At 38.0% G+C, this 16,542-nt stretch overlaps 1 protein-coding gene across 1 annotated transcript; it reads left to right on the top strand.

Moving 5' to 3' along the window:
* The first annotated feature begins 12,993 nt into the window (after window positions 1–12,993).
* On the top strand, window positions 12,994–13,485 carry LOC142538721 (uncharacterized). The gene has a single exon (XM_075644019.1). It carries the CDS (start codon window positions 12,994–12,996, stop codon window positions 13,483–13,485), a length of 492 nt encoding a protein of 163 aa, XP_075500134.1.
* Window positions 13,486–16,542: the final 3,057 nt, after the last annotated feature.

Genomic DNA, 16,542 nt, shown 5'->3' with positions numbered 1-16,542 from the left:
CCAAAAATTTGAACAGTCATAAACATAAGTAATTGTGCCGCCTCATTTCAGTTTCTTCACGAGCATATCAATTTCCAGAGCTTATCACATACACAAAGTTTTCTTTTCTTCACAGATATTCGAATCTGTAATGGCAAGCCAAGTTCCGCCCTACATGCTAAATTCTGTAACAATTGATTTCAACTCCGTCCTTTCTGTTAAAGACAAGGCCGTTCAAAGTATCTTTCTGAAAATGGAACCAGCTGGTTTCAGGAAATTTCTTGGGACATCTACTCAAGAAATGTATTCCAAAGAAATTCAGGATTTCTATAGCAACGTGTTGGAACATTTCATGTTTGCAATCTTGATTTTGATGTTAACAAAACTTTTTATTGTGTTTCTAACATATTTACTCAAGTGTGAAGTTATTAAAACTAGAAGCAAGCCGAATCTGAATTCTGCACAAAATGAATTTCTGGCAAGCTTCGGTATTTTGATGATATCTCTCAACTGGATGATCCAAATGACAGTCTGCTAACTTCGCTGATCAGAAAACTCAATTTGGAACAAATCATATTTCACGTCAGTTGGACAAAATCAGATGTTATCTAGGTCAAACTGATCGTAATTGATCGCACAAAGACAGCAATCAGTTGGGTTTGAGCAGCAGCGGTATTTTGGTCATATCTCTCAGCTCGATTATCGAAATTAAGCGATTCAGTATGCATTGAAAAGATAAGACAATGATCTACAAATAATCTTCAGAAGTCAAAGTTTGAATCGAAGCTTAAGTTGCTGATACATGATGATGCAACTACTGGTTCTGCACAAACTAAAATCAGCTAGGCTGATTTCAGCACACAAACTGAAACTGAACCAGACCAGCTGAACTGAACCAGCTGCTGATCAACTGAACCAAACCAGCTGAACCAGCTCAATTGAACCGAACCAGCTGAACTGAACCGAACCAGCAGCTGACCAACTGAACTGAGCCGAACCAGCTGCTGACCAGTTGAACTGAACGACCAGTCGAGTTGACCAGAGTTTACCAGTCGGGAAAATGCCCAGCAAGACAAATTTGACCGTTGCAATTTCAGAAATAGCACAGAAACTTTCCAAACGGTCATATCTTGTGTCTAACGTGTATATCATTGTTGGGGCTTATAAATACAACATCTTGAAGATCAAACAAGAGCTTTTGAAGAGGATTCAAAGCATGGACAGTTAGCATGAAGAAATCAGCTAGTTGAGAGCACAAGCCCTTGTGTAAGGATATATTTGAGATGTACACTGTAAAGGATAAATTTCTCACACACAATCACTCACACATATACAAGAGAGTTGAACTTCAAATATTAGTTGAGTGAGTCTTCACACAAAGACGTAAAACAATGTGTATGTAGTCTTTGCATATGAGACATTAAACAATATGCCAATTGTGAGGTGCTGCCTACAATATTGAGTGCTAGGAGTTTAGTTTAGGCAGTGGGTAAGTCCTATCTGAGTGGGTTTGTACAAAGAGTTGTATAAATCAAAGTCTTCTAGTGAATCTTTCCCAAGAGGAAGAAGGGGTGACGTAGGAGTATTTGAGGTCTCCGAACATCCATAAACAAATTCGTGTCTATTTTTTTATTGGATTTACTTATCATTTTCATAGTTTTAAAGATGAATTGTTGAAGCATTTTATGTGTTCTTTTAATACTAAAATATTGGATACCTAGTGTTTGATAAAATGCTTCAACCAAAAATATTTTTACTCATTCAACTTGCATATATTTTAAATGCTTAACAAAATGTTTAATCGTTTTCTACGAAGGATTATTTCGAGTGTATTCCGCTTGGTTTGAAAACCAAACTCGATTTAATTCATCAGTGTTCAATATTTCAAGAACCGAACTATTGTAGCTCAACGATTACCCCCCTAAGCGATCCTATCACAACGCCTTCCTCTCAGCTGAAGGGAAGATTACAACTACTGTCAACAGCAAGTTGCTACTATTGATGAAGAAACCTTTAGATCTATTTTCCAACTACCGTATGATGGCTTCTCTCACTTCTCTGACCTGAAAGCTGCCGATGTGGAGGAGATTCTTACTCTTTTGTCTGCTGATGGGAGGAAGATTGTGGGGACCCAGACGCTAATCATACTCTTAATCATTATTAGGACAATTTAATCAATTATAATAAACAAGGTCTAATTTTTTTTTTTTAAAATGCGGAATGTAATGGGATTAAATCTAATATACATATCAGTATTAAAGTACAAGTCCTGTACTATATATACAATCATTCAACTAAGGTTTAACAACTAAATGTCAAGTGTCCAAACCCTACCTCTAATCCAAGTCCGTAGTCTCCACTCTGATCACGATCTATCTTCATCTCCTCGACCCTGAACCTGTCCCACCTGTTGTCATGCACACATACAAACACGACAACAGCCGGATAACTCTGGTGAGATATAAAATCCCAGTATAAATCAATGAAACATGCAATCATATAAACAACTTAAAAGCATGTAACAAATATCAGTAACATGTATCAAATCTGAAACATAATCAATATGAAATCGTAAATCATACTCGTGACTCCGCGGCTCAGACTAGACTCAATCCTAGTCTAGGGATCCCGGTTTCCAGATGTTGGCATTCCTATATCGAACATCAGTAATAGAAGAAACTCCAATTCTATCCACTTCGATATAACCAAACATCCGGTGTCTTGACCTATCCGTCACAGACTGTGGCACTATCGCCAATTCACTATCTTATGACAACGTTCAGTGTGCCAGTGACGATTCCATTACTATCGGCACTTATGTAACAAGATCACTCGACTAATACTCGTCTAATACATGCTTCTATAAATCAATAGAACAAGCATATCAATTCAAATCAATGTAAATAATAACAAGAAGTATGTGATTTAGGGAAACTCAAGTATATCCTACTCGAGTCGATCTCCCAATACCACATTGACTTATATCTTTCTTTTATTGCAGTTCGAACGTCGTTCATGTCTGGAGTTCAAAATCTGGCAACCCTCACTCTGGAAAGGACAATATCAATAATACCATATCAATATACCGTTCAAATCAGTACCAATCTGATTAATCTGGACTTAATTCAAAATCAATGGCATAATGGCACACTGCCGATATCCCGGTCAATACAATCTCAATAGATATTAATTAAAATCGATAACCAATATCCAATACCATCGGTAATCAATCAACAATCCAAATCTGTTCAATATCAATCGATATATTCTTAAAAATCATAACAATTCCATAATCAATCTGTTTCTCAATCTGACTTTGATTCTATGATGTCTCACATGCCAAGAACATCATATATGAAGTGTATTCGATTCCAACAACATCATAATTTCAAAACATATCAAAACGTAACAAAACTTTAGTCTAGTTGTAGCCTGCGTCGATAGAAGCACAGTACTGAAGTCGGATTCAAAATCAGACGGGCGGATTTCTCGCAAATTGAATTCTAACATCAAGAATCCAAACTTCTCGCTGACCTCGTTTTCCTTTTTCTGAATGTTGAGGGAAATGCCTGTTTCTAAATATACATACTATGCATGAAAAGGGGCAAGTGGCTTATTCTTCATAAAACAAGTCTCACCGCGGGTGCGCTACACATTAGACCGCGAATGCGCTGAGCATACTGTAACACTTCCACAAAATCAGAAGAAACGACCGCGGGTGCGGAGCATTTTGTACCGCGGGTGCGCTGATTCTACTGTACCCACACCGCGGGTGCGGTAGCTTTTCTGGCGCGGGTGCAGTGTCTCTTTGCCACTAAACTCAAATTGCAACGTCGCTTCTCCATGTCTGTTCTTCCATTCCCTTATTCATAATATAGGATAACTCAAAAGTATCAAACTAAAATCTCGGGCATTACAAAGATAAAAGTTTCCGATTCCAAGAAAGAGCTAAAATATGAATATCAACTGCTGGCAGATATAGTGGCAAAAGGCATTCTAGCCAAAGCAGGTTCTTTTGCTGCCCTCACTCTCGAGAAATTTCAGATAATGGCGGCTATGGTGAATGGGCGCAAGCTGAAGTGGTCAACCATATTGTTCAACATTTTGAATAACATTGTTCAATCATCAAAACAATTCAAAGACTTTGCTGTTCCGATCAGCTTTATTCTGACGAACAGAGATTTGGTGGATGACTCTTCTGAAAAGTCATCCAAATACAAAGTCTTCACTGATAAGAATGTTCAGCCACCAAAGATCAAGCTGGAAATATCTCCTGAACAGTTTGTCAAAGTCAAGAAGGAGACTGGGTCGCAGGCAGCTCCCAAATCAGTCCAGAAAACCAAGGCGTTAACTCGGAAAAAGGCAATCAAAAGGAAACTGATTGTCAGCAAGACTGAATCGGAGAAAACTCCATCTCCAAAAATTATGAAGAAGCCAAGGACCCAGAAAACCAAGCCAGCAGCTGTTCTGGGAACAATCCCAGCTGATAGATTGAGGCCAACTGAATCTTAACAGCCTATTGGTGCCATACATATCAGGTAAGTTCCAGTTGCATCATCAACTGAAAGTCAATTTCTGCCTCCAACTGCTCACTCAAAGACGACTATCACCGAATCTGGTGATAAATAGAAACAAGTTGGAGTCAAAGCACCATTAATCACTATCATCGGCCTATTTGCACTACCTTTTTCCAGACCAAAGGGAGTGGTGATAAGAGAGAATCTGGATGAAAATGTTTCAAAACTGAGTATTTCTCATGTCCTCACTGACCCGAAAGGAAAGGGCAAGATGATAGAAGAGCTCAGACCGACAAACCGATTCAGACTCAAATCAACTTAATTTGGGAAGAGATAGATGAGTTTTATGAATCAAAGTTGAAAACTTATAATGAATGGGTCAGATTTATGACCGAAGTGTTTGCCAAGCGATTACAGAAAAATAAGTTTTGAATAAATTCATCGCTTTGGAAACCATCGTCCTAAGGGTATTCAAATCTCCCACCATTTCTCAAGCGTTGGAGATGAGGACGTACTTCCTTGATCTAATGTGTGCTGAGAAGCTAGAGCAAGTCCTCGGTCAGCTACATAGGAGCTATGATCCTACCAGTCCAGCTGCATTCAATGACAAAGCAGTTTATGACCAGTTGGATACGGATCTATTATCACTGCAAATGAAGATTAAAGATTGTGAATTGGGTCAACATTTAACTATTCATATAAATTCCCAAAGTCCATCTTCAAAAGAGCATGCTGAACTTTCATCTCAACAGCCACAGCCATTCAAGGAAGCAGTTGCTGAACTAACTGAGCAAGTAATTTTTCTTTCTTCTAAGGATGCTCAACAATTATCTTATGGTCTTCATCTCCTCCCAAAGTTCTTCAACTGTATACAGATGCTGAGTTATCACTGGCAAATATCGATGAAGCCATACAATCAGTTGCCATTGATATCCAGCTGAATGCTTTCACTAGAGAATCAGTTGAAGATCCGAGCAAAACTGAAGAACTAGCCTCAAAGGTTGTTTTACAAATTGAAGAACAAGTTCAACCGCCTGGTACGACTTAACAAGCAATTCTAGCTGAAATTGAACCGGCTCAGTTGCACTAGGAACCAATTGAAAACGTGCCAACTGAAGAGCCGACTGAAGTCTCAGCTGTTCAATCAACTGAAGAGCCTACCAGCTCAACTGCTATTCAGACTTCCACTCCTCCTCCAAAACTTCAACGGGAAATAGTTACAAAAATGGTTACCGTTGTGACTGAATCAATTGATAATGCCTTGGTAATATTTAATGAAGAAGAAAAGGAGCAAGAACCTGAATTCTCTGAAGATATGTCTCCTGAGATACCAATGGCTACTGATTCCATGATATAAGATATTCAGTCCAACATTCTCCATTGATATCTTCTATCTCTGATATCAAGTCAACCCAACTGTTGCACACTTTGAAGATTGATTCTATGAAGGAGAATACAATGAAGAACCTACACCAAGTCACAAAGGATATCACATCTTTATTTCTTCAGCTAGATCAATTACAGAAAGACCAAGTGACAGTTAAAGAACATTTCCAGACTCAAGACATTTTCAAAAATTGAATTGAATTTTTGGAAACTGTAGTGACAAAGAGAATGGATTTGATGCAAGAACAAATAATGAATGCCATATCTAATGTTACCTCGGAAGTTCGTGCATTATCCAGCAGGGTTGGTGAGTTTGAAAAAAAAGGGGGATGAGATAGAAGAACAACAGAAGCTATCAAAGAAGAGACCTAGTCAACCGACTGATCAAGGACCAGCCTATAAGAGCGCAAAGAAATAAAGAAATTCAGATCATTTAGAGAACAGTCTTTATTATCTTATTCAGTTGAGAGAAATTTGATAGGTTTTGAGGATTTTTAGTTAATAGAATATTCTTTTATTCTTTCATTCTTTATACAAATCTGTACATTTAAAGAGTTGTCAATAAAAAATTATTTTATCTATGAAGAGTTCAGTTTGATCAGTTCATATATTCTAAGTTTTGTCAAATACCTCAAAGGGGAAAATTGTTGGAAACTTAATTTTCGGAGTTTCACAAATTGAGCTTGAAAAGGTAGAACAACTGATCAAGAAGATTGAGAATAACTGAAATAAAAAGTTATAAATTTGTAAGTTGCCCGAACTGAAGATTAGTGCGCAGATAATCAAAGGCAACTGAACTGAGCTAACTGAACTATGTAGTCAACTGGATGATCAGTCGGAAATGATCAGCTACACTACAATCATTTGAGAGCAATCAGTTAATCCTATTGGCTTTGTAAAACTGATTTAAGTTAAGGCACAAAGAAATCAACCAACAACTGTACAAAAGCAGACAGCAACATGTAGTGGGAACGCCGCATTTCAGAAAAGCTACAGTGTATGATTCTCAGAAGAATTTTGACGTGGCTATACAACGGATATAAATATTCAAATGCATTCATTGTTACTGTTGGAAGAAAAGTTTATAAATAGCCGAGAAGATTAACTAAAGAAGAATAATCAAATAATCAAGCTACGAAATTGTTCAAGTTATCAAGCAGAACTCTGTGCATACTCTTTCAGAACAAAAGATATCAAAAGCTCACGCTTAGTATACACATTCATAGCTTTCGGGCTATATCTGTAGCTTAAAAGCACAAACATTCACTGTTGTATTATTCGATCTTGTAGAGATCAGTTGTGCTAAGAAAGTTACATATGAGTTGAGTACAGATAAATTGTATTGAATCTAAGAGTTTCAGCTTTGGCAGTGGTAAGTCCAAACTGAAGTGGGTTTGTACAAATCTTCGTGTAGATCAAATTCTTTTAGTAAATATCATATCTTCGAGATAGTGGGGGTGATGTAGGAGTGTTTGAAATCTCCGAACATCCACAAATCTTGAGTCATTTAATTTCAATTTTTATTATATCTGTCTTTTAGTGATTTCCGCACTTTTATCAAGTCAACTAATTGACATTGACAACAAGATTCACGAATTAAGTTTAGAAGTTGTGAAAACTGTCAAGTGTTTATTTAACACATCTTTCTAAGCATTTTTTCACTTCCAACCGATCCTAACATGTTAAATATTTAAAAGATAAATTTTTTTTTTACTTAAGAAAATATTTATTTTAATTTTTTAAAAAATTATAGCATTTTCAAGAACAAGTTTAAATTAATTAGTGGGAGCAAGGGATTTTATATATTTTATAAGGGATTTTTTTGTAAATAGATATTTTTAAATATTTTAATTTGAGGCCTAATGATTTTATTAATCTTAATGGGCCTAATTAGTTAATTAAAATTTAGGCTTAATAAAGCCCATTAATTAAGTGTTTAGGAAACCTTTTTTTAAAATTCTTTTTAAAAGAATCCTACACACACCGAAACACACACACAAAATTCATGTAAATTGAAAGAGAAGAAGGAATCGGCCGAACCTTCAAGGGACTTGCAAGGAGAAAGTTTTCGAATTTTTTTCTATAGTTCTTCAACTTTCTTCCTCGTTCTTCCTTCCAACAATGATAACTCGACTCCCTTGCATCCGAAGGTGGGTCTTTGGTTTTGACAAGAAAAAAGGGTAGGAAAAAAACTAAAATCTTCCTCCATTCGTCACTGACGTTCCACCGCTACGGTATTCGTATTTCGAGCATTTTAAAAGTAAAAGCACGTTTCTAAACCTCTTTTTTGCACCATTCATATCTTGTTATGTGTGCTTAATCATGTTTGTATGGAAAATATGATACACTTTGTATATTTTCGTTTTCATGGTATAACATGAACAAAACTTGAGTTTTTGTGTTTCTAAATTCATGATTATGATGCATAGAGGGGCTGCCATGGTAGGACTATGGGAAGGGACAATTTTCAACATGTTTAAGGGTCCATATAAGCTTGGCTAAGGGCTGGAACAATAAAGGGCAAGGGCAGAACGAAAATTTGGTTGATAGAGGAATTAGGGTTCGGTCATGAGGGCTAGGAAAGAGCAGGCCATGTGCTACTGTTGGGACATGTTCATGGATCGTAGTAGGGTATAGTCATGGTCCTAGACAGCTTGGAGGAAGGATGGTGCAAGGCTTAGGGCTGTAGCTTGAAGTGTGGGTCTAGTAAGGCCAGGGTTGACAGGTTGAGAGCTGTGGTCGTGTGTGGGCTCTAGGGCTTTGTCCAGTAGCTAGCCTAGGATTCGGTCTAGGTCCTAGGATGGTTGATTAGTGGCTGTACCTGATGTTTAGGGCCTAGGCTTGAAGGAACTCAAGATTGTGCCAAGTTAGGGTTTTCAAAACAGGGGCAAGAATTTTCCAGCAGGTATCTAGGCTTGTTCGAAGGTTTTAATTCGCTTGATTTGAGATGAACAATGGTTAATAAGGTGTTAATATGCTATGGTTAAAGTTTGGTTAAGTTTTGAGTCCATTCGGGTTAAAACTGGTACGTACGATTAAGTTTTAAAACGAATTGAGAAATTAGTTGATGATCTTAATTTTATGTCAAAGAAAAGTTTATGGGTGAATTTTAAGGTGTCATGTTAAGTTTAGGGATGAAAATTTTAAGTTTAAGGTTTGGGAAAAAATATTGAAGTTTGAATTTATTCGGGATTAAAACGTTTTCCGGTTTAGTAATTAAGTAATTAAATCGAAAGTTTCAGGTTTATGTCTAAGAAAAATATTAGAAATCAATTTTAATCTCATATGATACAATGGGATAGGCTCGAGTCAATAAAGGTAAGAGAACGTCAAAATCGGGAATTTTAGGGTCCAAGGGTAAAATGGTCATTTTTCGTCCCGGGTAGTGCCCTGAAGAATCATAATACAAGCTAAATGATATTTTAAAATGTTTACGATGAAAATATGTAATTTTATAATTTATGATAAAACTGTAAAAATTTTACTGTTAAAATGCTATTTTTCAAATGTAGAAAGGACACGATATTTTATGATGTAAAAAGGAAAAGAAAAATATCTTGAAGTATGTGAATTGGCTGTGACAAAGAGAATATGATATATGATTTTTGAGAATATCTTGTGGGGCAAGGCCCAGAGGGAGCCCGTTTACGGGACAAAGCCCCAGAGAGCCCAACGATCGTATTTTCATTTTACGTCGGTGCCTAGTGCTCGTCCTCATGCGCAATGATGAGCTAAGACTGATCAGCCGACCAGAGGATGAAGGCTAGTTACTTTAAGGATATCAAACTTCACCCAAAATGATAAATGATTGACATCTTTACGATTTTACGATTTATGATATATTTATGATTACAAGCTTATTTTAAATAAAAAAAATATGATTTTAATGCATGTACTTGTATATGTATTATTTGTTACTCATGTTAAGAACATGCTGATTTTGAGAATGCTTTTTTTAAAGATTTATGCTTTCTTTTGAAATTCAATTTTGTAATATTTTAAATGTCGACGTATGATGTTGGTGGTTGACGATTTATAGAATTTTTATGCATTTAGGATTTTTGAAAAGTTGTGTTGTTTTTAATTAAAGGTTTTGAATTTTATAAAGAAGATAAAAAATTTAGTAAGATTTTAAATATAAAAAGTAGTGGACGTTTCAGACTTAATTGCTAATTTTCAGAAATTTTAAGGGGTAAAAATGATTATTTCAAGAATCTTAGGGGCCTAAATATTAACTCTCAAAATTTTTGGTTGGGTAATACGTGTAAATTAGGGAATTCCTAGTGATTTAATGGGAGATTTTTTGTTAATTATTGGTGTAATGATAGAATTTCTTGAATTTATTAGGCTTGAACAGATTTGATGGTATATTTTTCGCAGAAAGGATATTATTTCAAGTGTAGCCACCTATGCACTACTAGATTCAGGGGCTACGCACTCATTTATATCTAAGGCATTTATCAAGAGACTGGTAATTGTACCAGAGGCCATGGATTTGGGTTTCATGGTTTGATTCCTTCCGGTGATCGGATGTTTACTTCGAGGATAGTGAAGAAATTGGAGCTTTATTTGCAGAAGAATGTTGTTCGTGAAGATCTGATTGTGCTACCGATGCCTGAGTTTGACATCATTCTGGGCAAGGACTGGCTTTCATCGACCGAAGCTTCGATAGATTTCCGACAGAGGTCGGTAATTGTTTGACCGCCCAACGGGAAGTCTTTCATTTTTGAGGCAACAAGGAACCAGCAGATGATCCACATCATTTCTTGTATTTATGCAAGGAAACTTATGAAGAGAGGCTGCCAAGCATGTCTGGCGTGTATTGTGTCAGTATCTAAGACAGTCAGTCAGAGGCTAGAGGATGTATAAGTTTTCAGATATTTTCCTAGTGTCTTCCCTGAGGATGTTTCTGGCATTCCATCAGATCGAGAGGTGGACTTTTCTATTGAGTTTGTGCCAGGTACAGTGTCAATTTCTAAGGCACCCTATCGTCTAGCACCTGCAGAGATGAAAGAATTTAAAGATCAGATTCAGGATTTGTTGAACAAAGGTTTTATTCGCCAGAGTTTTTCTCCTTGGGGCGCACCGGTACTGTTTTAGAAAAAGAAAGATGATAGCATGCGACTCTGCATCGATTATAGAGAGCTTAACAGAGTCACAGTAAAGAACAAGTATCCTCTACCTTGGATCGAAAATTTATTTGATCAGCTTCAGGATGTTCCAGTGTTTTCAAAGATAGATCTTCGTTCAGGATACCACCAGCTGAAAGTGAGGCAGTCTGATGTGCCCAAGACGGCTTTCTGGACGCGTTATGGGCACTATGAGTTTATGGTGATGCCCTTCGGACTGACTAACGTGCCAATGATCTTCATGGATCTCATGAATCGTGTATTTCAGCCGTATTTGGATCAGTTCATCATAATCTTCATAGTTGATATTCTGATTTATTTGAAGAACAGAGAGGAGCATAGTCAGCACTTGAGGACTGCACTACAGACTTTGAAGGAAAGACAGTTATTTGAAAAGTTCAGCAAGTTAGAGTTCTGGTTAGACAGAGTGGCATTCTTGGGTCACATTATTTCTAGTGATGGAGTCGAGGTGGATCCCAGCAAGGTTGAGGCAATTAGAGATTGGCCTATGCCTAAGAGTGTGACCGAGATTCGTAGTTTCTTGGGATTAGCTGGGTACTACAGGAAGTTTATTCCGGGCTTTTCTTCAATTGCAGTACCCCATGACCGCCTTGAAGAAGAAAAATGCCAAAGTCATTTGGGGATCAGAGTGCCAGGAAAGTTTTGAAAAGCTGAAGTAAGCATTGACTTCAGCGCCAGTTCTAGCGATATCATCAGGGCAGGGAGAGTTTGTTCTGTATATAGATGCTTCGAAGCTAGGTTTGGTCACAGTTCTGATGCAGCATGACAGAGTGACAGGTTATGCGTGTAGACAGCTGAAGGTTCATGAGAAGAATTACCCTACTCGTGACCTGAAGCTAGCAACAATAGTATTCGCTCTGAAGATTTGGAGACACTATCTCTATGGGGAGAAGTGCAATATTTTCACAGATCACAATAGATTGAAGTACTTCTTCATATAGAAAGAGCTGAATATGATACAGAGGAGATGGTTAGATCTGGTAAAAGACTACGACTCCGAAATTAGCTACCACCCGAGAAAGGCTAATGTGGTCGAAGATGCTTTGAGCAGGAAGAATGAGCAGTTAGAGAAGTGAAGACAGAGGGATGAGTCTAAGGGTCTATGATTGTATTATGTTGAGGATGACATAGTCTGATATCGCGACCAATTGTGGGTTCCTAGTGGTGATTCATTGAGGGAAGACATTATGAAGGAGGCCCACAGCACCCCGTACTCTATTCACCAAGGGAATATGAAGATGTATGAAGATCTGTAGTCTTTGTATTGGTGGCCCGGCATTAAACGAGATATTTTGCGTTTTGTTTCCGAGAGTTTTACATGTCAGCAGGTTAAGACAGAGCATCTGAGACCTGCGGGAAAGCTTAGAACGATTCCTATTCCTGAGTGAAAATGTAAGAACATCACCATGGATTTTCATGAAAGGGTTACCCAGGACAGTTGGAAGATATAATTCCATTCGGGTGAAATTCGACCGGCTTACCAAATCAGCACACTTTATATCGATCAAGAAGACTTTCACCATGACATAGTACATAGAGATGCACATCAGAGGGAGAGTCAGATTGCAAGGGATTCAAGTGTCTATAGTTTCAGACAGAGATCCGAGGTTTACATCTGCGTTCTGGAAGAGTGTGCATCTGGCATTGGGTACAAGTTGTTATTCTGTACAGCTTTGCTTCCTCAGACCGAAGGTCAATCTGAGAGAGTGATTCAGATTTTGAAGGATCTACTCAGAGCTTGCCTGATCGACTTTCAGGGCAGCTAGGAGCCAAAAATACCTGTTGTGGTGTTCACATACAACAACAGTTATCAAGCATCATTTGGTATGGCTCCATACGAGGCACTTTATGGGAGAAAATGTAGATGACCATTCTATTGGGATGAGATAGGTGAACGAGCAGAGTTGGTTCCAGACAATTTCAGACAGAATTCAGAGCTAGTAGTCAAGATTCGTGATAGGATGAAGACTGCTCAGAGCCGACCGAAGAGTTATGCTAATAAGCAGTGCAGAGATATAGAGTTTGCAGAGAGAGACCAAGTCTTTGTGAAAGTTGCACCTATGAAAAGTGTGATGAGGTTTGTCAAGAAGGGCAAACATAGTCCTAAATTTATAGGAGCCTTCGAGATCCTCGAGAGAATTCGGACACTAGCCTACAGAGCTAAATTCCCTCCGAATCTAGCGGGAGTTCATAATGTATTCCACGTCTCGATGTTGCAGAATTACATGTCGAACCCTTCGCATGTACTGAATTATGAACCTCTGCAGTTGACGCTGAATCTGTCTTTCGAGGAGAAACCTACCAGGATTTTGGATAGACAGGAGAGGAGACCTCGGAACAAGATGATCCAAACGGTCAAAGTCAAGTGGCTGAATCATTCCGAGGGGGAGATTACTATGGAGACCAAAGCGGAGATGAGGAGTCGCTACCCAAAGCTATTCGTTGCATTTTAATTTCGAGGACGAAATTCTATTTAAGTAGGAGGATTTGTAAGGTCGAACGATGTAATCTAACTGAATGCAAATCTATGGTTTTATTAAAATGTTTATTTAATTATTTTTATATGGATTTAAAGAATTTTTATGACATGATTTCCTGATTGTGTGGCATGGTTCTTTAAGATTGCATATTATATGGCTTCTAGCAGTATTTTACGCTCGAACGAGGTACGGAGACTGAGGATAGTTGAGGAAATTTTTTTATTAAATAATAATATATGATATAATTGACATGTAAATTTCGAAAATGGACCCTTTGTAGTATTTTTAAAAGCCGAACAATATTTTAAACTGGTAGCCGATTTTTAGCAAATCAGAAGACTTTTTGAGTGTTCGGGTAATATTTTTGAAAATGTACCAAAACCAAATATTTTACGTGCGTGTTATTGGGCCTAATGGGCTTGTTTTGTTAGATTTTGTAGCCAATCCCACTAAACCTCACCATTTTAAACTAGGCCCAATATCCATGTATTTTATTATCAAACCCGATTCAAACCCTACTCCCTCACCTCAAACACGTCTCAAACCCTACTCCATCACCTCAGTCATTCGGCTTCCCCTCCCTTTTCAAAAGGCTCATTCTTGAAAGAAAATTCAGTAGAAGCTTGTCATATCCCTCTTGTGTTCGTCCCTCGCTCTGTTTGTCGTATTTTTGTATAATGGCCCGAAAATTCGTGTTTGAAAATTTGCGGAAAAATTTAAATTTTCTTTTTAAAATAATTAAAATGCCTCATTCATGAAATAAACTGATAAATCAAGTTTATTGTTCAAAATAGCAGCGGAAGAAATTATTGCTCACAAAATAACAAGTTAAAGTAATCCAACAATTGATAAAAATGTTTGAGCATAAAAAAATGGCAAATGTTGTAAATGAGGTCCTCGGGTTCCACTATTGCCGACCCAAGCAAGCTCACCGGTCCCCGCCCTCGGCCCCGACATCATCAGCACCTACAACAATCAAGTCTAGTGAGTCTAAAGACTCAGCATGCATATATCGTAAATAACGAGTAAATAATATAGTAAAATTTGCATGGGATAAAAATATCATGTCATGAGGCATAACGTGAAAATAACTTATCATGAGCAATTATAATACGTGCATCACTGACTGAAAATCATACGTGAAATGCTTGCTCAATCGAGCCCTGTCATAAAATAACATGTCATAAATTTTCTGTTGAGATTATGTTCTACGCAAGTGGCCCCTGCACTGAACTGAACTGAACTGACCGGTAACTGACGACCGGGTGAAGTAATGAACGTCTGATCAGACTAATGCCACAGTATACTAGGTGGAACTGAACTAAACTGACCGATAACTGACGACCGGATAATACAATGATCCCATGATAGTGAAATGGCCACAAGCAATATCACATAAATCTCAAAAATGAATATTTTATATTTTTATGAACGTAATATAATTAAATGGCATAATTAAATATCATGTACATTTTACCACATGGGTTGGATCGTTCCCAGGCTCGCTGCAACCTAAATTTATCATGATAAATATGCAAATGATTTTCTTGACCAAACTTTGTAATTGAATCCAAAAACGAGACAATTACGCCCAACGACTTCGTATTTAATCATGACTTCGTGCCAACCCGAACCAACACCGAACCATCATTTAGTCATGATTAAAATACACTTTAAAATGATGAAATAATGCTCCTAAAATGGTAAGGACCGAAATTTTGGTGAATGGAGGCCAAAACATGAAACGCTCTTTCGAGAGTCAATTTGGCACATCGCACCGTAATTTCTCGTACGACCTCTAAAATGATCCGAATCACAAACGGCCAAAAACCTTACCTTCCTAACTTGATGAGGCACTGTCCAGTCCAAGGCCGTAGGCTAAAAGTCAACCAAGAACTCGAACGAGCCACTGAATCGAAGCAACAAATTGTTGTCCAGAAATTCCAGCAACCGCACTTGTGCTTACATTGATTCGTTTGCGAGACTATTGGCCATTGGGGCTTGAACCACCGGCCAGAGCCTCTTCCCAAAATCCTAAGGGGTGGCTTGAACCATGGCTAAGGGCCCTAGGCCAACCACAATCCAATCCAACACCTTGGACAACACCAAGCTCCAACCGAGAACACAAAAATCTGTACGGTGATGTTTCTGAAATTTTGTTTTGTTGCTGTCATGCATCATACCAGTGGCCATAACGTTGACCATGGCTTGATCTAGACATCATGGGGTATGGTGTGAACCAGGGCTAAGGGCCAGAGGCCAACCTAGGTCCACTCCAAACAACCAAAATCGAAAAGGCATGTGCAGAATTTTAAAGGGGTCGAAGGGGCTGTTCTTGTGTTTTGATTTAAAAACCGATGCAACCATGGACCAAGCCTTGAAAGTCCGAATTGGTCATGTCTTAGACATGCCAAGGAGGTGTCCCAACCATGGCTATATCCCCTAGGGCAGCCAAGACCAGATACATCCTCCTTTGATAGCAAGAATCAAAATCGAAACTCAAAGTGACACTAAGGATGAGTTGCTCTAAATTCTGAATTTCAGCATGCATAGGCTTGAACCAATGGAAAAATGTGTTCCTAACATGTCCTAGTACATGCCTAGGAGCAGCCTTGGAAGCCTGGAATCAAACCAATACCTGAAACAATGAAAACAAGCCAACCCGTGAAGCATGAAATGGAGGAGCCAAAATCTGCACTTCATTTTTTTTGAAAGTGGTCATGTATTTCGGTTTTAAGCTTAAATAAATCATGAGTGTGATGTTGTAAAATACTAATATGGCTTGATTGAAGAGTAAATAAAAACATATACATGCCTTGGTTTGTTTTGAAAGAAAAACGAATGAAACGACGACGCGGCGCAGATGAGGCGGAGTGATCTTCTTGATCTTCCTTCTACTCGATTATTTTTCTCTAAATGCTCTCGGTTTTCCTCACTATTTTCTCACAAAAAATGTTTTGAAATGGTACTGAATTTCGGTGGTGAGGGAGAGGGGAAATGGTTAGGAGAGTGAGGGGAGTTCCAATAACA

The sequence above is a fragment of the Primulina tabacum genome, chromosome 3, assembly GCF_025594145.1.
Source record: "Primulina tabacum isolate GXHZ01 chromosome 3, ASM2559414v2, whole genome shotgun sequence".
In the NCBI taxonomy this organism is placed as follows: domain Eukaryota; kingdom Viridiplantae; phylum Streptophyta; class Magnoliopsida; order Lamiales; family Gesneriaceae; genus Primulina; species Primulina tabacum.
The sequence above is the reverse complement of the archived record's forward strand: the minus strand, read 5'-3'. Positions and strand labels throughout refer to the sequence as shown.

Excerpts from the sequence above, each read along its gene's own strand:
- LOC142538721 (XM_075644019.1), top strand. The coding sequence starts at position 12,994 with ATGAAGACTGCTCAGAGCCGACCGAAGAGTTATGCTAATAAGCAGTGC.